Raw genomic sequence first — 26,795 nt, 5'->3', positions numbered from 1 at the left:
TTATTTGTTTTGCTGATTTTTCAGTTGTGCTGTTGCCAGGAATACGAAGGAAGTACTAGAAGGACAGGAGCATTTTTTGCCTACTTTAATAGCTTAAATCATTAAGATACTCAGAAAGTATCTTGTTTTTCTTGACAGGCTTTTCCATGTAACCAAAAAAAAAAAAAAAAAGGAAAAACGAAAGGATGACTTTTAAAAGTTCATTACAGTGATATATATATATATTTTTCTTGCTTATTTTCTCTTTGGTAAAGCAGTCAAATAAAGTACTTGTCTTTAAAATAAGCCCCCACTGATATAAATTTTCAGTTTTATAGAGGGATTAAAAGCTGTATTCAGCCTGCATGACATTTATTGCAAGATCAAGGTATTAACTTGTAGATAAGTGCAGGAGAATGCACATGAGCATGCTGAGTCCCTGTGCTAAAAACTCCTGAAAAGCTTTTTCACTGAGGATGTGAAACACATTTTACTTTTTATTAAGATAATAAAAAGGATTAGGCCACATTACAGATTAATTGGCAGCACGATTTATAATCCGTATTATAAAATGATATTTTCTAGTTAGCTGAATTCAGAAATCCGTCTGAAACTGTAATTTTCTCTTGTTTGTACATTTTTTAAAACTAAAAACAAGCAAGCAAACCAACCAACCAACCATCACCACCATGCCCCCCCCCCCCCCCCAAAAAAAAAGAAAGAAAAAAAAAAGGAAAAAAAAAAACCTACTGTTGCTTAGCATTGAGACATATGCTGAGTTTTAGCCTGGAGAAAAGTTTTCTGAGACAAATAGTTTGAATTTAAATCTGGTCATTTACTTGCAACAAAAGTAATGACTACAATTTTGTTGAAACTTTGAAAAGTATGTTAAATGTTTGATATCTATTTGAATTAACTTATCCAAGCTCTAATTTTACTGACTTTTTTTTTTTTTAAATATGCTCACTATGAGATTAAGTAAATGTGTCCAATAAAAATGGAATGCTACATTTGCTATAATTATTTTTTTTCATTTATTCATTGCTAGTGTTACCTTGAGAGAACTACTTTAAATATTTAGAAGATTAATGTGGATGTTTTTCTTGATATACTACCATTCCATGCTTTTTGTATCCATGCAGAAGTGCCAACATCTCTTTGAAGAGCTAACATGGAATGCTAGGATATTGCATTGAGTGACTGACATTACATTGAGTAATGTCTTATGAAGCATAGTAAGGGAATATACTTGCCCATTGCACCTAGTAATATAAGCTAAAACATCCTTTTTAATTATCCTTTTGTTTGTTTGGTTGGTTGTTTTTTAATCTGCAGAAATGCACAGATGATTTGAACAGGCAACTGTAGTTGCTTGCCTTCTGATCCTCAATACCTGTGATTTAATAAGATGTGCTACGGGCTATGAAGATGGTGAAGCAGGGCTACGAAGCATGGCTATGAAGATGGTAAAGGGTCTGGAACACAAGTCTTATGAGGAGCAGCTGAGGCAACTGGGATTGGTTAGCCTGGAGAAGAGGAGGTTCAGGGGAGACCTTATTGCTGAAAGGAAGGTGTGGGGAGATGGGGCTCAGCCTCTTCTCACAGACAACGAGCAACAGAACTAGAGGAAATGGCCTCAGGTTGTGCCAGGGCAGGTTTACTTTGGAAATGAGGAGACATTTCTTCTCAGAAAGAGTAGTCAGGCATTGGAATGGGTAGCCCAGGGAAGTGGTGGCGTCATTGTCCTTGGGGGTGTTTAAGTCCCCTGGGGGTTGGACTTGGTGCTTAGGGACATGGTTTAGTGCATCCACATTTAGTGCACATTTGGTAGTAGGGTAATGGTTGGACCAAATGATCTTGAAGGTCTTTTCCAACAGTAATGATTCTATGACTCTATGATTTTACGATTCTGTGACTCTGTGATTGTATGAACAAGAGCGTGCATGGTAGTCTGCTATTCATTCCTCAGCTAAAATTCAGCCTAGATCTTCCTCCTAGTCGAAGTTAAAAGAGACGGTCTCTTTCCCTTTGCAAAGAACTGTACAATTTCTATAAAATATCCTGCATTCGTAAGTATGAAACAATACAGTCCATTATATTTCTTTGTATTTTTAAACTTGTTTAAAAAAATGTTCTTATACTAAATAAAAAGGATTTGGGGGATCAGAGGGATGTCTTAAAAAAATAAAAATAAAATCAAGGTACTGTTTCTCCTGTTGCAGACAGGATACCTACATTATTTCTAATTGGAATATTCATGATAAAACATAATAATTATGACCCATCAAGTAAGATAACTATTTCTTTACTTGAACAACTTTAGGAGCTGATCCTCAATACATGTAATTAAGACATCTTTTCCTACTTTCAAAATTAGAAACAGAAGCAGGTGTCAGCCTCAGCAACAATATTCACAGGTGAGAGTTTACTTTGTCCAAATATCTTGACAGAATCACAGAATCATCTAGGTTGGAAGAGACCTCCAAGATCACCTAGTCCAACCTCTGACCTAACACTAACAAGAATTCCACTAAACCATATCACTAAGCTCAACATCTAAACATCTTTTAAAGACCTCTAGGGATGGTGACTCAACCACTTCCCTGGGCAGCCTATTCCAATGCCTAACAACCCTTTCAGTAAAGAAGTTCTTCCTAACATCCAGCCTAAATCTCCCCTGGCGCAATTTTAGCCCATTCCCCCTCGTCCTGTCACCAGGCACGTGGGAGAATAGACCAACCCCCACCTTGCTACAGCCTCCTTTAAGGTACCTATAGAGTGCAACAATGTCGTCCCCGAGCCTCCTCTTCTCCAGGCTGAACAATCCCAGCTCCCTCAGCCGCTCCTCATAAGACCTGTTCTCCAGACCCCCTCACCAGCTTCGTTGCCCTTCTCTGGACTCTCTCGAGCACCTCGATGTCCTTCTTGTAGTGAGGGGCCCAAAACTGAACACAGTACTCGAGGTAAGGCCTCAACAGAGCCAAGTACAGGGGGGACAATCACTTCTCTAACCCTGCTGGCCACACTGTTTCTTATACAAGCCAGGATGCTGTTGGCCTTCTTGGCCACCTGGGCACACTGCTGGCTCATATTCAGCCGAATATGAACCAATACTCCAAGGTCCTTCTCCGCCAGGCAACTTTCTAACCACTCATCTCCCAGCCTGTAGCTCTGCTTGGGGTTGTTGTGCCCCAGGTGCAGGACCTTGGAAGAAGATGCCTGATTAGTTAAAGCCTATCTTTTCCCTCCTCTCTCCTAACTCTCACATGAAATAGCTAATGTCTTTTGAAATATTTAATGAGCTCTCAGACAATACTGAGGGCTCATTACTCATATTTCCTTTCACTCTGGTGGATCTGTTATATTTCATGAAGATCATGAATGAGTGAATGAATGAGATTTACAACAGCTCATATTTCAATAGTTTCTTATAAGGAGAATTTTCATTTTTTGCTTTAAGAAGACTTAAATTTACACTGTACCATCTCAAATGCCACACAGTATACAACTGAAATGCTTCTGAAAGGATTCAGAATAAAGATAGAGCATGGCATTCAAGACTTAGTCATTAATTGTTTCAGGAACTTTATCGACATTGAGAGATACTTTTTTTTTTTTTCCTGTCTGAAATAATTTTTGCATATCTTGAAAAGAAACATTATAAGATTTTTATTCTCTGTTGATAATACATTTCTTATACATACCTCTTAATCTATACCAAAACATATAAATTAGACTATGCCAATGTTAAGAACTCATATATATTACAAGTACACAGAAGATACGTAAGACATAAGAAGTATTGCACAGAAATATGGCAAATCCAGCTAATGAATGAATAAATAGGGTCTGGAAATGAAAAAGTAGAATTACTTCAACTGAATACACAATATACATCATCATGAAAAAATGTTTAGTGTAACCAATAATTTACTAAGAATATTATGTAATAGTTTAATAAGGCAAAACTTCCTGGAGTCAAAAAAAAAAAAAAATATTATAAATCCTGCACAGGTATCAGTGAAAGTGGAAAGCCATCTCTTTCAAACAGAGTGTTTCATGTTATACTTTTAGATATGTTTTTGTGAGTGGACCCTAATATTTAAAAGAATTGAACCCTCACATATATATGTAGTTTCAGTGACAGTAAAAGAAGCTGATATTTCCAAAAAAAGGGCATTTTAAATCATATAATTAAGCAAAAAAGTCTGAACTTTCTTTTAAATTCCAGGTCATTGATTCATCCAACTTAATGTTAGGCACTTCATCTTACTTAAGATACACCTGTATTAAGAACAGTCTTTAGCAGTACCTCTCTCACTCTTGACTGACTGTAGAAATATCTATAAATGGTTTGATTTTTAGTTTAGGTACCTTTGATAGCTGCCATAATTTATTTGATATGAACCCAGCCCAAGGGTATAAAAAGATTAAGTAAAGTCTTTCACTTATACTAAGGCCTGATGATGAATTTTAAAATGACAGACACTGCTACTTCTAAGACATTTATTTTTCTTTACTTGGTTTGTATATTTCATCAATGAAAAAAGAAAATTCATTCCTTTTTTTTTTTTTTATAGAACTATAAACATTTTTCTTTCATATTTGCTTTAACTAATGCTATTCAGTTTTACTTTTTTTTTTTTTTGGTAAAAAGACTTGCCTTTCTGAGTTAATAGAGAACCACTGATACTGTTACCTGTTTAGAAGCTTTCAACATAAAGCCTGTGTTCTACCAGCAGTTATAACACTTGAAACAAGAAGATGCTTGAAATTCATATATAATTTACATTACATGAGGTGGAAAGAAAATTCCTGTGTGCAGTTTAACTGTAAATAAAAGCATAATTCATGACAAAGAAAAGAAAAATATGAAGCAGTATGACTTTTTAACAGATTAAGAAGAGTCCTGGGTAGGAATCTTGAGCCAACTGATATTAGTGTTATTTATTACTTTTCTCCTCCTTATTCAATTGCCTTAACAGAGGTGTCAGCAACATTTCAGGTTTCCTAGACTACAGTATATGGTCTCCAGCTGTCTCTCCAGAAGGTTCTTATACATACTGTGTCACATCTACCATCACCATACAGATTTCTCAGATACTTTAAGGTGGCTTAAATGATATATACATTAAGATTCTAATTTACTTGCTTTATTCACTCTTTTAACATCAATATGAAAAAGTTTTCTTCAGTAGCTGTTTATTCAGTGCCCAAATTATAAAGAAAGAATTGGTTTCTGATTAACACTCCATTTATGAATATGCTCACCAGCATATTCATACCTGTATTTGCTCCAATTCAAACATATGTTTTAGATATTATATTAAAAAATAGATATTCTAGATATTATGTTGTTACAAGTCAATACAGGGACCTAAGAACAGAATATAGTGGTCAAAGATTTGCCAACCATTACTACATTATTTTCACTGAATACATTGATTTTTTGATTTGTAAGATATAGTGAAATACAGCATTCACAAAACCAAGCAAATATAATATCAACTTTGATTAGGCCTTGTTTATGTTGATTTTTTACTTCAGTGTAAAAGACTATGAATAGGAATATAATGATTCTACTATTAGATAGTCTCACACTCCTTGATTTGAATGTCAGCTCATGGAAGTATATTTCAAATTAAAATAAGGTTATCATATTTTATATACGGGTGGGTGGGTAAGCGATATGTTAAAGATGTTAACAGGGTTCTTATGTAGAGATCACTAGGAAGAAAGAGGTTGTGAAAGGAAAGAGAAAAATCTTCCATGTATCTTACAATTTATGAAGTTTTTTTGTCTGCTTATTTATTTGTTTATAAAATTGACTACAATACTATTTATTCACCTCTTTCCTTTCTTTTGGTACATTATTACTGTTTTTAAACTTAATTTCTATATTTATTTGAGATGCTTTTCTATTATATATTATCAAAATAAAGGGATGAAGAAGTGAGACAGCTTTTATTTTAGTCTTGTCTATGCATGTGGTCTGAAAGTTTTGAAATACCTCAAACTTGGAATGCAAAACAATTGTTCCAATTTTGTAAGGCAGCTCTAGATTTTCCACCATGACTAATGCATTATTATCATAACTGCTGTTGAATTGAAAAGGCAAAAGTCTTCCTTCATAATTCTGAAGACTTATCTATATATCGCAATTGATTTTCCATGTGACTATTTAAAAATACTGTGAAACTGCTAAAAAATATATAACTCGATTTTAAAAAATGTCTCCAAGATCTACCCGGTCATTTACAAATGGTTTGTTACACAAATTATATAATAGAATTCAAGCTTGAAACTTTACTTTGATAGATGGTAAAATGAGAGAAAAGTTAATGAACTGAAACTATTCTACCATTCTGTAGGGCAATTCAGTGAAAATTTTAATAACATGCTGAACCTGATGAGCAAGACAGTGTGGTGATGAACATAATAGTCATGTACAATATGTAGTTTGAAGTACTATATTAACATGAAAAATAATTAAAACTTGCTCACAGAATTGTGTTCATGTGCATAATTTGTGAGGTTCATAGTTAATTAGGAAGGAAAACTTGATCTGTTTTTGTTTGTCACACACAGGCTGCCTAATGTAGTGAAAAATACAGCATGAAATTCCTCATTCTGCTTCACCCTCCTTGGATTTCTCTTCAAGTGATAATTCTATTTCAATACAGGCTTTTGGGAAGTATTTTTTTTCCCAAAACTATCTTTTATGAATTATGTATGGTTGTTATGTAGTACAGTCTTTTTCATGAGAGACAGAAGCCAGATGACAACATTTATTTGATTTAAAACCATTGCTGATGGTTCTGAAACTAAGTAATTCAGGCCAATTCATTTTTGCTTTAATGCTGTTTTCTGTAATCTTTTAAATCTGACTGAAGATAACAGGCCATATAGTTAATTACTATAAATTCAAAAATAATTCTAGTAACTTTAACTTGGAAATGAATTTTACACCTTGTTTCTGAAGCATGTAAGAGAACTTTTAAAATAGTTAAATTCTTAACATTTTGTGTTTTATCCTGTCAAGGTCTCCACTAATCCTACTCATAACTTCAAAATTATTTTCAGGAGGAAAGTATAAACTTATCTTTAACATGGATTTTTATGTAATAGCATGTAATTTTCTACAATAAATACAACATGAATGTATGAATGGAGGAAAATACTGCTTTCATTAACAGCCATCAGCATGACTTATTTTGAATTGACATAACATTTCTGCATATATGTGATATTTCTGAGATAGGAAACAATTTCCACGTATTTTCATATTTTCAAATTTCACTTGTGCTTTTAATGCCCCTGAGAGATTAAGAGCTAAAACTTCCATATTTCACCACTACTACCACTCAAAACAAGACATAATCCAAGAATCAAATATGTCTATGCTGAGTAGGACCCTTTCCTCATGGAATCAGAGTCTCAGATGTGGTGGAAAGTGACTGTGGAAACTGGGATATCAGATGAAGTGTAGAGCCAGTATTTTCCAGTTATCCTGTCATGCTAGTGCAAGGGGGAAGAGGGGGAGGCTAGATACCTGAATCCTCATGTCTCTATGCAGGATGATTAATGAAAATATGCCATTTTACAGCAAAGGAGTATGAAAGACACAAAGTGTGGAATTAATTTGAGGAAATGCAGCTATCTATAGTTATAGATATATATTGAGACTAGGTGCCTCATATTCCTGTTAAAGTCAATGGAAAGAAATAAAACTTTTTAAACATACTTTATTTCTTTCTGTATATGGATAGGGTTTATCTAGAGATTAAGACTTCCAAACATAGCTGTCCCAAGGTGAACAAAGTATCTAAGTTCCAGATACAATGAGAAACATAGTCTTTGCTGAAATGTAAATGACTGGTACCACTTGAGATGCCTTAGGATACCTTGGACATGCAGCACACCCATGGGGCTCATAGATACGACACACGGCCAATAAAAGAATTGCAGTCTAGTGACAGCTAGAGGCCAGATGGGATACCCCCAGAAACCCAAATGATATTAAATGTTTAAAAAATGAGTTCCTTGTTAAGTGTCTATATAAACTGAGTTGTAACTATTTCTATTTTCCATTGACTGTACTGACTAAACCTTCACTGTCTGTAACAAGAGTTTAAGCACTCAATTCATATCCATATGAGAGTATTTAGGAACCTTTATTTGGTGTCTTAGTCTGCAGTTGAACAGCTCTTGACATCCCCAAATATCATGTTGAGCCTTAAAGCTCCCACTTCTGTCCATTGACTGTTCAGAAAGCCAAAGGTGACTTGCTCAGTAGGAGGCAAATATGAGAAATTCATCAGAGTATACAAAAACTCAGCTTCAGAGCTTATGACAAACAAAAAGTCTTAATAGTCACATCTATCAATCTGATGTATATAATCTACAGTCCAAGAAAACATAATCAAAACTGATTTAAGGAAGCTTAGACCTTTTGTCAGAATCATGGTTTCATAAACAGAAGAAGAAAAAAAAATCTAGTATCTTGACCTCTGACCTGATACCTTCAATCTGGCTTGTCAGTTAGTGCCAATTGTGGTTATATAGTTGTGGTTATACACATAATAAATATGTGCATTATGGATTTTACCTAGAATTATACTCATTCTACAGATTCAGAGATGATGGAGAAGTCCGTGATTGGTAACTGTCAGTCACTAATGACATAAGTACTTAGCTTAGTTTTCTAAGAAGCAAGGAGTTGGACTTAAGCTATTTTCATCTTTCCCTTTTATTGACTTATATATATATACATACCTATATATAGGTGGCGGTTTTGTTTGTTGTTGTTGTTGTTGTTGTTGTTGTAGCTTTTATTGTTTAATTGGACCAAATTTAGTAAAATAAACTAGTTTTTTCTATGTTTATTTGGGGCAATATTACATAAAATATTTTGTAGTTATCAAAAAATTAAGCATAAATTTTGCTATAAAGGCTAGTTGGGTGATATTCTTTGTCCATTATAAAGCCTTATTCTGATCTCATTAGTATTGAATTAATATAGGGATGTTCTCCTGAAGCCAACAGGGGGACTCCTTTGAAAAAATGAAAGTAAAATAAAAGACTTCACAAAAAGCCTCATTTTTATTGTTGCTGTTGTTATTTTTATTTTACAAGCAAATATATACCTGTCTGTGTCATAACATTGAAAAAAAAAAAAAAAAAAGTTCACCAAAGATCATCAATTGTAAGTATCTGCAATGTTTTGTTTTGTTTATAGTAAGCTGTGATTTGACAGGAAAAAAAGATATGAATATATGAAGAATAGTCTTTGGCTCCCTTTTTATATGTATACATTCTTATTGTTAATCAAAAGTTTCATCCTGAAGATGTTATTCATAAGCGTGACATTTATCACACTTAACTTTAGCAATATACAAGTTAAGTAGTGATGATAAAAGTGATGATTTAGCTCACCCAACCTTAGGAGCTGCTTGGTTACTGACCGAGATCTTTAAATTCATATGCTCACAGTATGGCTCTTGCATTCCAGCCAGGGAACACTTGAGATGCCTTAACGTAATCATCCACTTAATGTATGCTAAAGCATCTTGCTACGAATACAGTTACCAGTCAGGAAAAATAAAATGTTTTAAACCTGTACAAGTATCTCAGGTACCCTAGGATTCCGTAAAACTGTCAAGTATCTAACCACGGACAACTCAAAGGCTTTAAGATCCTTCTAAAATCCAGTCCTATATGTCTAACCTGAGTTCAAAAAGAATTATGTATTATGCTGTTGGACATAACTACCGCAATTTAAGTTAATCCTGCCAATTTATTCTAGTAGTTTTAATATAAAATATTATCCCACATGACAAACTAAACTCGCTCCTATTTCTTTATGCTTTAATTAAACAAAAATTCTTGCTGATGTATTCTCATATGCTTGTCCAGTCAAGCAATGTCAGGCAAAGCCAAAAGCAGAGACATCAGAGGCAGTTACAGATATACTATGGGATTTATGAGAAGGAAATTTGTAATTAAACCCTGGGAAACTGGAAGTGAAAACAAAAACAACAAAACCACAATCAACCAACCAACCAAAGCCCAACAAAAATTAAAATGAACTTTTAAGACCATTAATGAATTTCTGAGTCAAACGTTGAACCCACACCATGCATATTCACACTTCCAAATGAACAAGTAGAATTAAATCTTACATTCAAATTGTAAGTACAAATTTGATTGTGTCCACTTGTGAAAGGCTAGCCTGCTCTGTAGCAATTTTGTCTTGGGCAGAGCTAGTACAGAATTCAAAAAAAAAAAAAATAATAAAATAAAGTAAAATAAAGTAAAATAAAATAAAATAAAATAAAATAATAAAGTAAAGTAAAGTAAAGTAAAGTAAAGTAAAGTAAAGTAAAGTAAAATAAGATAAAATAAAATAAAATAAAATAAAATAAAATAAAATAAAATAAAATAAAATAAATAAAATAAAATAAAATAAAATAAAATAAAATAATAAAATAAAATAAAATAAAATAAAATAAAATAAAATAAAATAAAATAAAATAAAATAAAATAAAATAAAATAAAATAAAATAAAATAAAATAAAATAAAATAAAATAAAATAAAAAGAACATTTATTCAGGATGGATTAACCATTATGGATTATCTATTATGGATATGGCTCCAGTGCTTAGGTTCACTTAAGGTCTAGTTTTATTAGTTTAGTAAGATATAGGATCCTGTTCCAGCCAAAGAGGTATGGAGCACTCAGTCCAAAAGGACTAAAGGATATATGTCACACAGTTGTTTTCTAAGTTTTCTGTTTGAAATGACTGCTTGACAATTTGGTTTTATATGAGAATTTAAGACTGATATTCCTGATCAAGATAGAGCAGGTATTTGCAACTGACTTTTTGATCTCTACACCAAAAATTGTTTTTAAATGAACTTGTAAACTCCAACATTTAGGGAAAAAAAAAAATGAATGAAAACTTCACATGTTTATCTGTGGATGGGATTTAGTTTAAAAAAAAAAAAGTTTGGATTAAGTATATAGGTTGAAAAAGTCTGTAATTTTTTTATTATCATATTGGTTATGATTGAGTACTCTCAATTCTTCCACAGCAATTATCTTAAATTTAAGTCTTTGTTAAATGTCTTTATCATTATTTGTTGCCTCATAATCAGAAATTTATAGCTTTCAAATAACCAACTATATCCATATATATAAATTATATTACAGAATTACCTGACCAATACTCTGCTAATGATGTAACACTGGTAGCTATAATGTATCCTCTAAAATGTGAAACCTATTTTTAAATCTTATTAGCATTTTTTTTGCTTCACATTTATTGAATTCTCAATATCCATAACATAACAGACATGCTCAGATGCAATGCAAAAATCAACTAAGAATCCTTACATTTATTATTCAGATTGCAACCTATGAATACTATGAATTTGTTTAAAATACAGTTGAGTCTTATTTAGTACATACACATGTAACTAAGCTAATAAATTTGGACAAATTAGTAATTTAAGAATCTCTAGTAAGAACCACTTTTTTTTTTTTCACTGTTTAATTTCAATAATGTCTTATTCTAAGGTCAAAATAAACTATCAAATAATTATCTTAAATATAATTTATTCTGTTCTTGAAGACTATTGTCTTAAACTAAAATTTTAGTTAGTTAATATTATTGTTTATTAATAACAACATGGTCATTGAAAAATCTTTCAAAAACTTGTTGCCTCCTGCTCCTCAAAGAACCTTTAAGTCAATACCAGTAGCTTTTTTCAGTGTGCTGTTCAGGCCTACAGTTCTTCTTCCTGAATAATTTCATCCTGTGCATTCCTCTTCTTTCTTGCTCTTGCCATCTTTTTTTTGTGCATCATCTTCTTACTTATACGTACATAAGTTAAAGCATTAAAATGACAAAAGCCACTACCAAAAAAAAAAAAAAAAAGAGAGAGACAGAGAAAATATATTTGGGTTGTTTTCTGCCTATTGGACATATGCATCTTAATTTACTGTATAAAGAAAGAAAAGAGAGAACCCTTTAACCTAAAAGATATTATTTTTACCATTATTAATATAATTCTCCACCATGTTTAGTGTCATAGGGTAGAATAAAATTTGTGATAGTTATTTAAGATTAATACCACAGTTAAAATGCACCCGCATAAACATTTAGGAAAAAAAAAAAAAAAAAAAAGACTATTTCAGTAGGTTATCCTTTTACTTCCACTTCAAGTCAAGGTCAAGGTCAACTGCCATGACACATAAGAGAGAATCGACATCATGTGTGTATTTTGAGTAGATCGTGTTTATCAAAATTCCTAACAAGTTAACTAAAACAGATAAAATTCTGTAATAAAGGCACACAATAAAACAGTCTTTATAACCCCAGTAACTGCTTTTGAATTAGTCACTTCCCAAGCTGTAACTGTGGAAAAAAATAATCTTATACTGTTTTTGTTTTCATTCTCCCCATTTGTACCCAATCTAAGTGTTAACACTTCCCTTTAAAAGTTCACATTGTTTTCAGAGTGCCCACAATACCACCAACTTCGTCATGCCATATACGACTTGGGCAAATTGATACATCCACTTACAATATGACTAATAGACTCTGGGGTCTAGCCACATCTTCTACATCCTGCACTTAAATCTTTCCTACCATCTGTCTTCTCTTTAAGATATCTCATGTGAATAGGTTGTTACAGTGTGTCCATAATTAAATTATATTTTTCCCTTTTCAATCCTCCTGTGAAAAACCATTTACGGTTTGGCACTTTCTTTTCATAAAAGATATTTTTTTCTAAAACACTTATTCCTATATTTTCTCATCCTTTGCTAGCATTTATCTCTCATTGTGATCCTCTTAATGACTTCAACTGGAGAATTGTATTCCTCATTTATATTTCAAGCTTGACCCAAGAATCATTTATTTGCTACTAAGGGAGAAGCAATAATTGTCTGGGTTTGTTGTTGTTGTTACTTTTTTTTTTTTTTCTTCCTGAGTGTTCTAATATGTTATGATGTTTCTATTATAGTTATTATGTACTATGTCAATTTCTAAAAGCAGTGGCTGAAATAGGAGTCCATCCCATCCAAAAGCAATCATTAGGGTACAATCTCCAAGTCAAAGAACTAGCAATTTTTAAAGACAAAAATAAAATCCAAGTTAAGAAAACAGATGGAAAAAAAAATGTGTGGGGTACATTTGACCCAACTGATACTCTCTAAATTTAAGTCATCTTTTAAAAATGAAATGCCATGTCTCAGTTAACCATCTTTGACATGGTTCATTTTGTATAATTTCAAGGATTTGATTTAGTTCTAAACTGCATTTAATCATTTACGGTTCAGGTGTATATAACTTAATTACATTTAGAGTTTAAATCCTTTGCCCACTCATAGACACACAGTGCTATTTCTGGTATCTTAAAGTATCTTGCGTGATCACTAGCTGACCATATCTTTTTCTAGCCTTGAGTCTTTTCTTTTAACACCATGCAGACAGCTCAAATACAAAAGTAATTCAAATCAATTATGTGGGCCACGTGAACCAAGTCACCAGCCTCTTGGTGTATATCCATGATTCAATTCAATTCTTCCCACATGAGTGGGAATTTGAAATGTTCTAATGTATCCCACCTAGGCTCTAGTCACACTCCAAAAACATATGAGTGTACCCTAGTCCTTATACCGTATCTACCAGCCTTATGCTTATGTGTCAGATAATCCTTTTCTGAGGACACTGCTGGTTTGTGCACAAGCATCTCAATCAAACCCATCAACCTAGGTGAGACAGATACCACCTACGCTCTAGGTTATATAGTGATCCAGAAAGTGAAACACATAACATATTTTTTTCCACCACTTCTTAATTTTTTCATAGCTCATCTGCACTACCTTTTTCACCCTTCTCCAGAACTCTCATTTAAAAGGAAAATAAAAATAAATTAAAAAAAGCTATCTTCCTATTCTTTCTTTTTTTTTTTTTTACTTTTTTTTTTCCCAAAAGCCACATTTTGATGAACTTTGCTAAACTGTCCATTTGCAAGACAGTTGCAATTGATTCAGGAATGATAAAGTAACACAAACCAAACACGACAAGCCATGCTTATACAAAGCTGCTTTGAGATCAAAGCTTGAGGGCTCTGTCTGAACAGCCATGATATCAACAAAAGTCATTAAAAGCTAAGATTATTTTTTCTATTGGCTTAGTTGGAAACTTTCTGGAAATTATCAATATTTCAACCTAATAGAAAGGGAGAAAGATGGAGAAGGAGTTCTGATACAACCAACAGTATTGTAAAGCACTTTGTCCCATCAATAACGTTAAAACAATGGTACTCAAAGCAGTCATTCCCTTAGAGTCAACTGTGTCTTCTACAATGGGTTATTTCTGTCCTTCCTTCACTATACATTTTCAGTCTTAGCTTTCAAGTGACTGATGTAGGAGACTGCTATTTTCTTCAGGGATATTTCTTCTGAGTTTGTTCCTCTCTCACATAACTGAAGAATGCATTTAAGAAGTATAAACAGAAATTGATTCAAAAACTTTATCGGGTAAATGAAACCATTCAGCATGATGATATGTTGATTGACCTGACCTGGCAATTAATCGTGAAGAAGTAATACTGAAGAGTCTCATTTATATTTCTCCAACTACAAGATAATAAGACAACAGTTTCTGAAACTATAGACAATTATGTTGAATATAATCTGTTACAAGTTTACCCATTAAGCTACCACTGATATACATAATCAGAATGAATATATAACACAATATTTGAAACACTTTTCAGTCCGCATTTTCTCCAATGATAATATTTCCATGTCTGGGAAAAACTGAGGATAATAATAAAAAGATTCCTGTAATTTTCATTGGCCATTTCCATACAGTTAATACAGTTCAGAGCATTTTAAACATTAAACAAATATCTGGGTGATTTAGCGCAATGGTATTTTACCAATATATACTGTGAATTCTTCACTTTCTGACTTGTTCCCAAATAGTGAAAAAATAAGTACTTGTGCAGTAGCCAGTTCAGAAGTCCTGCCCATTGCACTGAAATTCCTGTACCATAAATCACAAAAGTCACACAAATCTGAGCTGAACATACACATGGAATAAGTTTCAGCCAAAGAAATTGTCCTACTTTGTGTATATACCTACAGAAACTTTTCTAAATACAAAAACATATATTTGAGGAAGTCCATAATCATCTAGAAATGCTCACTCTGGACCGCACATGCATAAAAATATAGCAAAACTTGCTCTGGCTGATCAAAATGGTATAAACAACTATACTAAGCTCTTGAACAAAATCTTGCTTTGCTTTGCAACTGAACAAGCCACTGACCAAAACAAAACAAAATAAAACAAACAAACAAAACAACGACAACAACAAAACAGTAACAACAACAACAAAAAGAGAAAGGGTTTGCCTCTTTACTAAGAGCTACCTCTCTTTGAGAAGAAACTTTTATATGTGGGAGACCTAGAAAACAGCTCATGGTTAATGGAGGCTAGAGACCGTGGTTTCTTGCTGCCCTAATGTTACCCTAATGAGTCTTGCCACCAGCTTAAGAAACAGTGAAATGTTATCTTTCTACCTTTATGTCTTTTTCTACCTTTTTTCTAGACTTTATGTCTTTTCTACCTGAATAAAGTACACAAATCCTTTTCTTTTCCATTAGACAAAATCTGATCCCACTCTTGCTACAGTTTGTATCATCTCAGTTTCCTAGTAGATCTGAAAGATTGTATATTCAATGGAATTGTTCTAAAGTTATAAAATAACCTGGCACAACCAAAAAAGTTAGTAAAGCAATGTAATAACACACACCTCTGCAGTTTCATCTGTACACTTATGCTCAAAAAGATATGTAACACCTAATTTAAAACTTTATCAATTTGCTACTAAAGTTCCATTCAGTCTTCTTCAATGGCATGCAAGAGGCTACCATGCATACAGAAATATTTCTATGGCAACAGTTTAAAATCTAGGCTATTCTTAGATGAAGTGTTTTCAGAGGTAAAAAACAAAACAACAACAACAACAAAAACATATTTTGCTGTGTTCTGTTTTGTTTCAGCTAACTAACTATCTGTTTCAACTAACTAACTAATTATCTGTTTCTTTCATCTATGCCCTTTCTGAAACAAAAGAAATCTGTTGTGATGAACGAAACAAGTGAGAAGTAACTTGATGTGATATATGTTATGCCGGAACTTATGAGATTCTTCTTAAATTAGCCTAAAAGAAAAATCATGTATTGAGAAGCATATTATTCAGGCTTCTAATGTTAAAAGTATTAATAAAACAGGCTTGATATAAATTAAAACATATACAGTTGTTGTTGTTGTTTTTAAAGACAGACAGCTAACTATACATATTTCACATATTTGCACTTCCTTATCCTTTAATGCTTCCTCTTTCATTTCTTTCTTTTTCTTTCTTTTTCTTTTTCTTTCTTTCTTTCTTTCTTTCTTTCTTTCTTTCTTTCTTTCTTTCTTTCTTTCTTTCTTTCTTTCTTTCTTTCTTTCTTTCTTTCTTTCTTTCTTTCTTTTTTCTCTCTTTCTCTCTTTCTCTCTTTCTCTCTTTCTCTCTTTCTCTCTCTTTCTTTCTCTCTTTCTCTCTTTCTCTCTTTCCTTCGGGGGAGAGTTTTTTTTGTTGTTGTTTGCTTTTGTTTTTGTTTTATAAAATGACCTTGGAAGTGCCAATTTTACAAATAAGATAAACATTGTAATTCAAAACCTGATAATGATATGGTCTCAGAGAGTAAGATGATCTATGTGTCTTAAGGGAGAATATCTGAGAGATTGAATAAACACATGGGAGTGTTAAAATCAGAAAGTGTCACAGAAATAAAAAGGGTTGTTTTGTTATTTTCCCCCACCCGCAACACAGAAGCGTTCATAAATGCATGGCTTCAACATCCCAGTTGAACCAACATTTCTGTGAAAGTGTGCCAATGAACTAGCACTTTAAGGAAAGTGGAGGACCAAAGTTACAAGCTTATGCTATATCTCAATGATGAATCATAATCATATATATTTAGTATTATACGATCTGGATTGCATGTATGTCTGGCCTCAGCCAGTGACTTGGCATATTTAATGTACTATATCTTTTATTTTAACTTCCATAACAGTGGCTGTAACATAATAATGATTTTTAGCATGGGGTATATTCATACTGCTCTCACTTCTTCAATTTTATTACTGCAATATCATGGAAAAGGCAGCATGACTTAAGTGGTAGTCCAGTGTATTTTCTTATTCTTAAATATCTTGGGGGGGCTATGCTTAAATTAAAGCTGATGGCCTCTTCAGGGCAGAAATACTGCCTTATAGGTAAATGCATTTTCTTTTTCTTCTCAAGCACAATAGCAAACTAGTGGTTCTACTGCCGTCACTTTGTCTTACACAGTATGCCCTTGTGGAACAATCAGTCTAACAAAGAAGCAGGAGGAAATAAAGAATGGTCCTTGAAATAGGAATGATTTATATAATTAAACAGGGCATTCTGTTTCCAGAGCTGCACAAACTTCAAGGTATTTTCTAGGAGACTGCAGACTTTTCCATAATGATAAAGGATTCTGTAAGAATGATCTTTTCCTCACGTTTAATACTTCAGTAACACCTGGGATCAGGCTTCTGCCTCGTTTTCAAGAGTGTATCAATTGCAGTGTCTGTGTATGTATGTCTGTTTTCTCATTGTATATCCCAAAGGTGGGCATTTTCTATAAAGCAAACTGAATCAGTATTTGAAGTTTAGCAAGTCCCTTATGGTGTTTTACTCTTTAGAAGGATTCTCTGCCTGGAGAAAGCCAGAAGCAACGTGACTGAAATTCTCTGTATCTCCACTGGGACTCAAGCTCTGAGTTACAAGTGATTTGCAGGGGCTTTTGCCTTTACAGGTATTACAGGGTTTAGGGGCACTTTCCCATACAGGAACAGGATCAAATGCAAGTTGCCTGAAGTCTAACCACAACCCTGCACTGTGTTTGTTTCAGCATCTAGTATTAAAGGTGCAGGAATCCAGAGCAGGGATGGGAAAGTCCTTTCACTAATTAGTTTTCCCACTTTCAGTAGCTGCTGGAGCTCAGCCGCATGCAGCAACCTCACCTCGCCAGCATTCCGGCAAGCTGCATACAGGCCTGAAGTGCTGACCAGTGAAAGCCATCTCTGGCTTAATGAGACCGAGGTAGGCAGAGTTAATTAAATCAAATTCCCGCTAACATCCCTAATATATCTGCAGTGTGTGCAGAAGGGGTGGCAGCAGCAGCAGCAGCAAGAGATTCACATTATTAATAAAGGGATTCACTGCCGCATTACAAAAGAGAGAGAGAGAGGGAGAGGCCAGGAAGAGAAGGCAGGAAACTTCTGTGTGTTATTTACATTGGGGAAGAGTGTTTATGCCTCTGCGTGTGAATGAATGAGAGGAAGGGAGAGAGAGAGAGGGAAGCAGGGAGGGGGAGGGAGGGAGAGGCACACACAGAGAGCACTGAAAGGAGGCTCTGTCTAAACCCAAATAACCCACTTGCAAGAGCTGGTACTGGAAAAATAGTAAGGACCCGGAGTTGAAAACATTTTCACTTTAATACTGAAAAAATATGCCATTATAAAATCCTCGAATAGAATTAGTAAGTTTCACTTGCTTCCTCAGTTCTGATTTCCTCAAGTTATAGTAAGATTTACAACAGCACAGAATTTTCTACCATTAAACTTTGCAGCCTAAGCACTAGAGTGACATTAATTGGTCATGCTTAACTGCCTTGTTTTTTTTTGTTTTGCTTTGTTTTGAATGTTTACACTGTTACCGTAATATAAATCAAGGGTACTAATTTTTACATTCAGATGGAAAGGCAATACTGCATATGTATATTGAAAAAGAAGAGAGAGAAAACAAAATCAAAGCCTCCCCCCATCCCCCCCCCAAAAAAGAAATGAAACCCACCATCAAGAAAACAGATATTTCCCAATAAAGTCATCCCCTCCTCAACGAAAAAAAAAAAAATCAGATGAGAATATTCATGCAACTATGTCTTAAATAAAACCTTTACATTTTTCCACAGTAAAAGTACGATTTCTACTGCCTATTGATCACACAAAAATGGGGAAATGGCACTTTTATTATTATACTGTATTTCTTATATAGAAGGTTTGATACGAAGGGACTTATCAGGTAAGAGGGATGATGGTGTGAACTAGACGCTGCTTCCAGTCGGGGGCTGGAGCGTTCCTGGGGTGCGTTGTATCCATGCGAGCCATGCAGCACTTGGTTTTTTTTGTTTGTTTGATTGTTTGACTGTTTTTGTTTTTAGTTATTATTATTATTTTACTTTTTGTTCATTTGTCTGTTTCGGAGTCGGAGTCATTTATTTACATTACATTCATGCCTTCGTGCAACTTTCCACTTCTGCTTTGCTGTCAGGAGGAGGCTGACACCAGCCTTTCCTCCTCCCCTCTCCTCTTCCTCGCCTTTCGGAGAAGGGTGCGTCCAAAAGGGAAGAGGGCAGAAAAGCAAAACGACCCCCAGCACAACAGAACAAAAGCCCGATAAAACCAACAGCCGTGGTTTTCCCTGCCGGGTCCACAGGAAGGGTGTCCTCGCTCGTCCATTGCCGCTCCGGGGGAGCACGGGCGGGGGATGCTCCAGTCGCGGGGGGGCTGCGCCGAGCTGGGGGGGTTGCGCCCCGGCGCCGGGCTCCCCCCAGCGAGCACCGGGCACAGCGCTTGCAGTGGGGGACGAGGGCGAGTGCGCGCGAGTGTGTTTTATTTCTCACAGAAGGAAGCCGAGGTGCAGAGCCGTTCCTGGCTGGCGTGTGCCTCCCCAGCAGCGCAGGGCCGGTCCCCGGGTGGCGGCTGCCCCCGACCCCGCCTCAGTCCGACAGGGAGTGGGAGCCGCAGTCGTAAACCCTGTGGGCCCCGTCGGTGCTGTAGGGCCCGTTGTGCCAGTAGGATGAGTCGCAGACTGTCTGCAAGGAGTTGATTTCAGATGCAGACGAGTTGGCGTCCCTCCTCTTGGACCGCTTTCTGTTCCTCAGGATGAACACCAGCATGCCAACCACCGTGAAAGCAGAGGTCACAAAAACCAGCAGGAGCCCTGGCACCAGCACCGAAATGGAGACCCGGCTGGTCTCCAAGTAGGAGTTGGAGTGAGTACCTGTCTCTGCAAATCCGGTGCTGTTTTTGTTGGTAGAACTTAGTGTGGGTGATATTTTCAGCTGAGGGCAAATCACGTCATTGGAGAGAGACTCAAAATCCTCCTTGAAGAAATCTTCTGGGGACTCACACCTCAGATCGCTCATAATCACCTTGGGGCGCAACATCTCCGCCCACTGTTTGAAAGGCACGATAGGGCAAGTACAGTCCCACGGGTTGCCATGCAGATCGATCTGGGTGATGGAGGTGAGCTGGTCCAGCACCCCCGCCACGGGAAGGTACATGAAATAATTGTTGTGTATGCTCAGTTTGGAAAGTGAGACCCCGGCGAAGACGTCAACTGGGAGAGACCTCAGTAGATTGTTGTTGAGGATGAGGACTCTCAGTTTGGGCATTGCATTGAAGGTGCCAGGCATGATCAGCTGGATCCCATTAAACTCCACATTCAGGTACTCCAGGTTTTGCAGCCCAGTAAATTTCTCCCGGGACAGGGTGTCTAGGTAGTTGCTATCCATATACAGCCATCGGAGATCGAAGAGGTTCTTGAAGGTGTTGTTCTCAATGGTGGCTATGTTGTTGTTGCCCAGATCAAGTAAATTAAGTTTCCGGTAATCCAGAAAGTGGGATTTCCTGATGGTGTGTATTTTGTTGTCTCTCAGAAACAGCTCCTGCACATTGGATGGCTTAGGCTTCAAATCCACCAAGCTGCTCACATTCCTGTCATTGCAATTAACCTTTAAACCTGAGCCAGGGATCTGATCACAGCTGCAGATCTGAGGGCAGGACAAGGTAGTCAGCAACTTGCTCTTTGCGCTAACTGTCGACACAGCAGCAGTGGGTCTAGTCTTGATTTGCCAGTTGACAGGAATTTTTGTACCTCCGTTTGGAACAGATCCTGGTGTGGCAGGGTCTTCCTTGCCATGTATTTTAAAGGGGGTTGGAATGGGACCAGGATCACAGGTTTCTTCTTCGGCAGGGGGAGCAGCTAGACTAGAATCCACTCTGTTCTTTTTGCACAGCTCTTGCTCTGTAGTCTCATTTAAATCTTTGCCCTGCAACCTAGTGGGAGCTTCACAAATCACTCTGCCGATCAAAGCGTTTTTGGGTATATTTTCCAGCCATTCCTTCAACGACAACAGATCGCAAGTACAGTCCCAGGGGTTATCCTCTAGCAGGATTTCAGCAATGCCTGGGATCTGCTCCAGGACTTCCTCATAAGGCAAGGTTTTGAGACGGTTTCCCCGGAGGTCGAGGTGGGTGATCGGCACATACTGAAACACGTTGGGGGGCAAGGTGCTGATGAGATTGTCATTTAAAATCAGCACCTCTAGTTTGTTTAAGTCCCTAAATGCTCCCGGGTCAATATCCCGCAATAGATTAAAATCTGCCTGGAGGTATTCCAGATCGTCCAGCCCCAGGAAAGTCTGCTTCCTGAACGATTTGATCTTGTTGTTGTTTATGTGCAAGCGTTTCACCAGCTGCAGCCCAAGAAAAGCCCCAGGAACAATCTCATGCAAACCATTGTTTTCCATGTGCAAACTGACTGCATTGTAAAAGTTAGCAAACTCATTAGGGAAAAGTCGAGTCAGGGAATTTCCATGCAGAAATAAATGGTAAAACTGGGAAGTTGGGGCGGTGAAATGTTGCAGGCTGGTAAATCCCTTTTTCTCACAGTCTACGTGCAAATCCCCTTCTATCTCGTTGCAGGCACAGATCTTCTCTTTGCAAACGTCCCCTGTAACGTTTCCAGCAGCAAAACAAAGAGACGTCTCCAGCAACAGAATCCAAAGCAGCATTTTTAAACCGAGCAATTCATTCCCGATTTCATCACAAAGTAACAGCAACCATCCTCCTCACACGGAAAGCAATTCCAGTCCATTCAATACATGAAATGTCCAAAACACCACCAACGGCGGGAGGGTGGGGGGGGGGGGTGGTGGGAAATGCGGGGAGAGGGAGCAAGAAGGGTCGGCGGAGGAGCGGGGGGGGCTCTTTCTTTTCTCCTCTCTCTCCGCCCCCCCCCCCCTCAACACACACATAGAATTGCAACAGCCTGGATTCCAATCAATAATTATATCCACAAACTATCCAGGCACGTACTGCAAGGCACGCAAAAAAAAAAAAAATGTAGAAGGAGGAAAAAAAAAATAATCCCCCTCCTCGATTCCCCACCGCACCCCCCCTCACTCCCTGACGCTTCCCGGGCAAGAAGCTAAGCGGAGATCTGCCGGCCGGGTTGTCTCACCGTCAGGGGAACGGTGCCGGCCGCCGGCAGCCGCCGCATGCCGGAGAGGAGCGGGCGGAGCGCGCCGCGGTGCGCGCGGAGGCTGCGCGTGTGCGCGGCTCCGGCTCCGGCTCGGGCTCGGGCTCGGGCTCGGCGCCGGGCTGACCTTGTGGCGCGGAGCCGCGGGGCCGCCCGCCGGGCGCTGTCCGGGCTGCCGGTGCTGAAGGCGCTGCCTAGGCGCTGGCCGCCGAGCCCCCGGCGCTGCGCGGCGCCCCCTGCCCCCGCTGCGCTGCGCCGCTGCCCATGATGCCGGCGGCGGGAGCCTGCGTCGGGGTCGGGGCTCCCCGACAGAACGACGGACCGACAGACCGACCGAGCGACCGAGCGACCGCGCCGCGCCTCGCCTCGCCCTGCCGGCCGTGCTGCCTCCCCTCGTCGCCCGCGCCCTCGCTCGCTCTTCTTTCCGTTTTCTTCCGCTGCTGCCGAGCCGCACGCTAAGCTCGCACACACTCACAGGCATGCAGGGGGAGAGTTGCTAAGAGGCTCTGCTCGTTTCAACCTGGTGCACTCTGAAAGATCTGACACCCTCTGCTGAGCTGCAGTGGCAAAAATCCGACTGCTGAGGGAATGCTGGAGAAAAAAATAATCGATTCACATACAGGGAAAGTGTTAAAAACGCTGGCATTATAAACTGTCGATCTATTTAGATGCTTTCTCTTAAATAGATTAATTAATTTATTCCTTTTTTTTTTTAAGATGGAAAGTTTAGTGTTCCCCTCCTCCCGACCAGATCCCTATTGCCCCTCTTCACACACACTCATACCTGCACAAGCAGGCAAGGAAGGTGTATTTGCCTTACTGTGTGCCCCAATGGCTTGAACAGAATTAGTGTCAGGGTGTCAAGCGAATAGCAATTTGAGGTAATTATCCTGCACGCCATTTTTATCGTTGCTTTAACTGCATTTCTTCCTCCCTGCAGTCTGTAGTGTTTCATGCTGGATTTAGTCTCTTTCTGGCGTTCTCTATACAATGTAGAACCGTGGATTATTGCATTATATATATATATTTATAATTTAGATGAGCACGGAGAAGAAAGGGGAGAGGGAGGAGGAGGGGATTACTGCACTGTTAGCAATTCACGGTACCTACAGAGTACAGTGTCTCCCTTAAGGAGGGGAGGAGAAGGCTGATACTGACAGCTGTGCATTTTGACATTCTTATCTACATACATATAATCCCAGATAGGCATGTATGTGCACGCATATATATTTCTCTAGGGATACACTAATACCCGCTGTGTGGAAATACAAAAGCTGCTCCCCACCCCCAACTCCCACCTCCACCCCCCGCCGCCCTTTCCAGCTCCCACCCTTCTGACAAAAGAGATTACACAGCGGAAAAAATCGGTGCCTGGCCTTAAAGAAAGGAGCCAGGCACTCAAAAGTTTCTGCATCATTTGGACGTGTTTCAGATGCCTACGAGCAAAGAACCAGTTGCACCTCCCTCCGGTGGTGCAAGTAGAAAGCTGCCTTTCCCCTGCCTTGTCAGAGGAGGCAGGGGTGGCGGCGGGGGTGGCGGCGGGGGCGGCAGCCGCCGGGTGCCTCCTGCAGCCCGGGGCTGCGCCTCTCCTGTCCGGCGCCGCCGGTGAACTTTGCGGCATACTGGTAGGGGAGGATGCAACCGCGGGGGTGGGCCGGAGGAGGGTTATTTATAGGGAAAGCCAGAGAGCCATATGGAGACTGCACCCCTGGTCCCGGCGGCATGCTAATTTGGTCAAAGCTTTTTTTTTTTTTTTTTTTTTTTTTTTTTCCCTGGCTGCTGCTTCCAAGTAAATTAGACATCCTGCCGACGATGATCTTATCAAATTAATGCAATTAGACCGCGGACAAGTTACAACAGTTGCCGTGGCCGTTTCGGGTCCCCGGAATGAAGATTTGGCCTTTGTGGTGGGCAGGGACTGCGGAGGGAGGGGTAAGCTGGGGGAGGAAACGGGACAGGAGAGAGAAACGAAACAGACAAAAAGAGAGAAAGAGACAAATTCTGGCTCTGAAAACGCCTGCCCAATAAATTACTAACAGGACAGAAGAGATAAAATGCCACTGAGAGAGAAAGCACCACAAGAAATATATTAGTGGTTTCATTAGGAGAAAAAAAGAGGGAAAGGAGACTTGGCGCCACGTTGAGGCGCATTAATTCATTTCTCCTGTCGGTTTCTTTGACTTTGTCTCTCGGTGCATGCCGGGGGGTGGGAGGGATCTAGGCTGGCTGGAAACGTTCCGTGGATCAAGAATTGCAGCGTCAAAGTGCAGGGGAAGCCGGAGGCAGGAAAGCTACCATGAAATTCCGTGGACGGAGGTGGGAGAGTCAGGGGAAAGGAGCAGGAGTAGGCTTAAGGGCATGGACAAGGGGCGGGAGGGGGTCGGGGCAGGTGTTAGCAGCAGCAACCCGATCTCCGTGAGTAAAGGCACGGGGGAGGAAATGCTGAAATTCTGGAGTGTTGAATGCTCAGAGGGATGTGGGGCAGGAGGACCAAAGAGCTTGTTCTCCTCCTGCCCGAGAATAAAGCTTCTTAGCATCTTTACCTTCGTGTTATTAAAATTGCCCAGAAACCATAAAAACAATCAAAATGCAACCAGAGAAGCTGAACATTAACAAGATCTGAAATAAATAAATACGAATCAAATAAAAGGAAGGAGACAATGACCTGTTTTTGAAGCATGAAGGACAAATAGCCTTCTTCTTCCAAGGGATGTGCTGAGAGGTGGGAAGTAGTGGAAGCCATCTGGGGCCCTGGAATTTCAAAGTGGAAAAAGAAGGTAAAAATTTGCCAGAAGATGTAACAGTATTTATGGGTAATATGTAACTTCCAAGAGAGAATATTTAGATAAGGAGCCTGTTGTACTTGCAGCTGTATACTTTGGAACTATAGAGACTTATATATGTCATATGTGTTCTGAGAGATCATCTGCCATGTAAAGGTTAGCATCTAGAAGACAAGTCAGGGAAGAAGAAAAAAATATCCATTTTAGATTTGATATCTGAAGTTTTGGTTCTTTAAGTCAAGTTACACAGGAAAGGTGTGTCAGTACCAGGAAATAATTCTGTTTCTAAACCTATCCAGTGCCATAATCCTAAATTTCCAGATTTTCTGATCTTCTTGAATAACGTATGGAAATACGTATCTTTGGAGAAGGGGCTTGTCTCTAATTGTTTTAATGAAATACCTGCTCCTGGATGAGGTTGATCAGAATCCCTCTGGATAAGATTTTTTACTCTTTTATGTAGTGTGGTAAAGTTAGAGATCACGCAGCACTGAAGTGCCAGTGAATCTGGTTCTTTAAAATTCAGTATAAGCATCCTATTTTAAAACCCATACACAGGCTGAACAACCAGAGCTTACATTATCCACTCCAAATTATCCAGTGGATCAGACAGGGGAAAGAGCACCAATGAAGAGTTCTGTTCTATCTTCCTTGACTCCTTTCTTTATCTGATTCCTTTTGCCTCCTGCTTCTGTCTGCAGATTCTAGAAATCTAAAGAAACAAGCTTCCCACTTATACCTTTATTTTGTGATTAAAGTCCTGTACTTAGCCAAACACAAGCAATTTGGCTAGACTTCACACTTGCCTTCTAAATGGGTATGTTTTTATTCCTAACATGGAAAATACCTCCAAATAGGCAAAAGTACTGGGCTACTTTTAAATTTTCCCAACTGGTAATCTCCCACCTCCCTGTTATGACTACGCAAGTAGCACTGGTTAAGGGTGTATTTATATCATATCAAGCCATGTTTAAAAAACAAGCAAACAAACAAAAAAACAGTTACCACATCTAACATTTCAGATTTTGCAAAACAGAACTCAGAGTATCTGTGAAGTCTCTACACAACAAAAATTATTACAGTAGATACTCTGCTCGCTATGTACTTGTGCTATGTACAGTAAAATCAACTTCTCTGTTTCTATGGGAGATAATAACCACTTTTTCTGTGGGAGATATATATGTGTGTGTGTAAGCATACATAAACATATACATACATATGTATATACGTGTATATGTGCACATACTACAAGCAATGATGTATGCAGCTAATAGAAAAGTCATAGGATCATTATTTCATTTGATATTACGTCTTTATTCAGGCTTTGGCTATTCTGGGAAGGAAAGTTAACACAGGTTATATGTTGATGCAGCCCCTCTAGAAACTATGTTCCCTTGAAGTATACAATGACTTTAAACGAGTTCAAATCATCCAGTTTTAACTTAGGGTAGCGATATGTTCACCAGATGGAGCTCTGCAAAATGATACAGTAGTGGATGATGATAAAAAAAACAAAACTAAACTAAAAAAAAAAGTATAAAGAAAGGAAAGTTGGAGAAGTAATTTGCCTGCTTCCATCTAGTGGGTAGGAGACTGGCTCTGGATTAGAA

General features: G+C 38.0%; 1 protein-coding gene across 1 annotated transcript; it reads right to left on the bottom strand.

The window, feature by feature from the left end:
- Positions 1-4,570: 4,570 nt before the first annotated feature.
- Positions 4,571-22,068, bottom strand: SLITRK1 (SLIT and NTRK like family member 1). Its single transcript, XM_083833186.1, has one exon. The coding sequence runs from the start codon at positions 21,933-21,935 to the stop codon at positions 19,857-19,859; it is 2,079 nt and encodes a 692-aa protein (XP_083689312.1). The 5' UTR covers positions 21,936-22,068; the 3' UTR covers positions 4,571-19,856.
- Positions 22,069-26,795: the final 4,727 nt, after the last annotated feature.

This window comes from Anser anser (genome assembly GCF_964211835.1).
Source record: "Anser anser genome assembly, chromosome: 1".
NCBI lineage: Eukaryota > Metazoa > Chordata > Aves > Anseriformes > Anatidae > Anser > Anser anser.
Note: the sequence above shows the minus strand (reverse complement) of the source record. Positions and strands in the feature narration are given on the sequence as shown.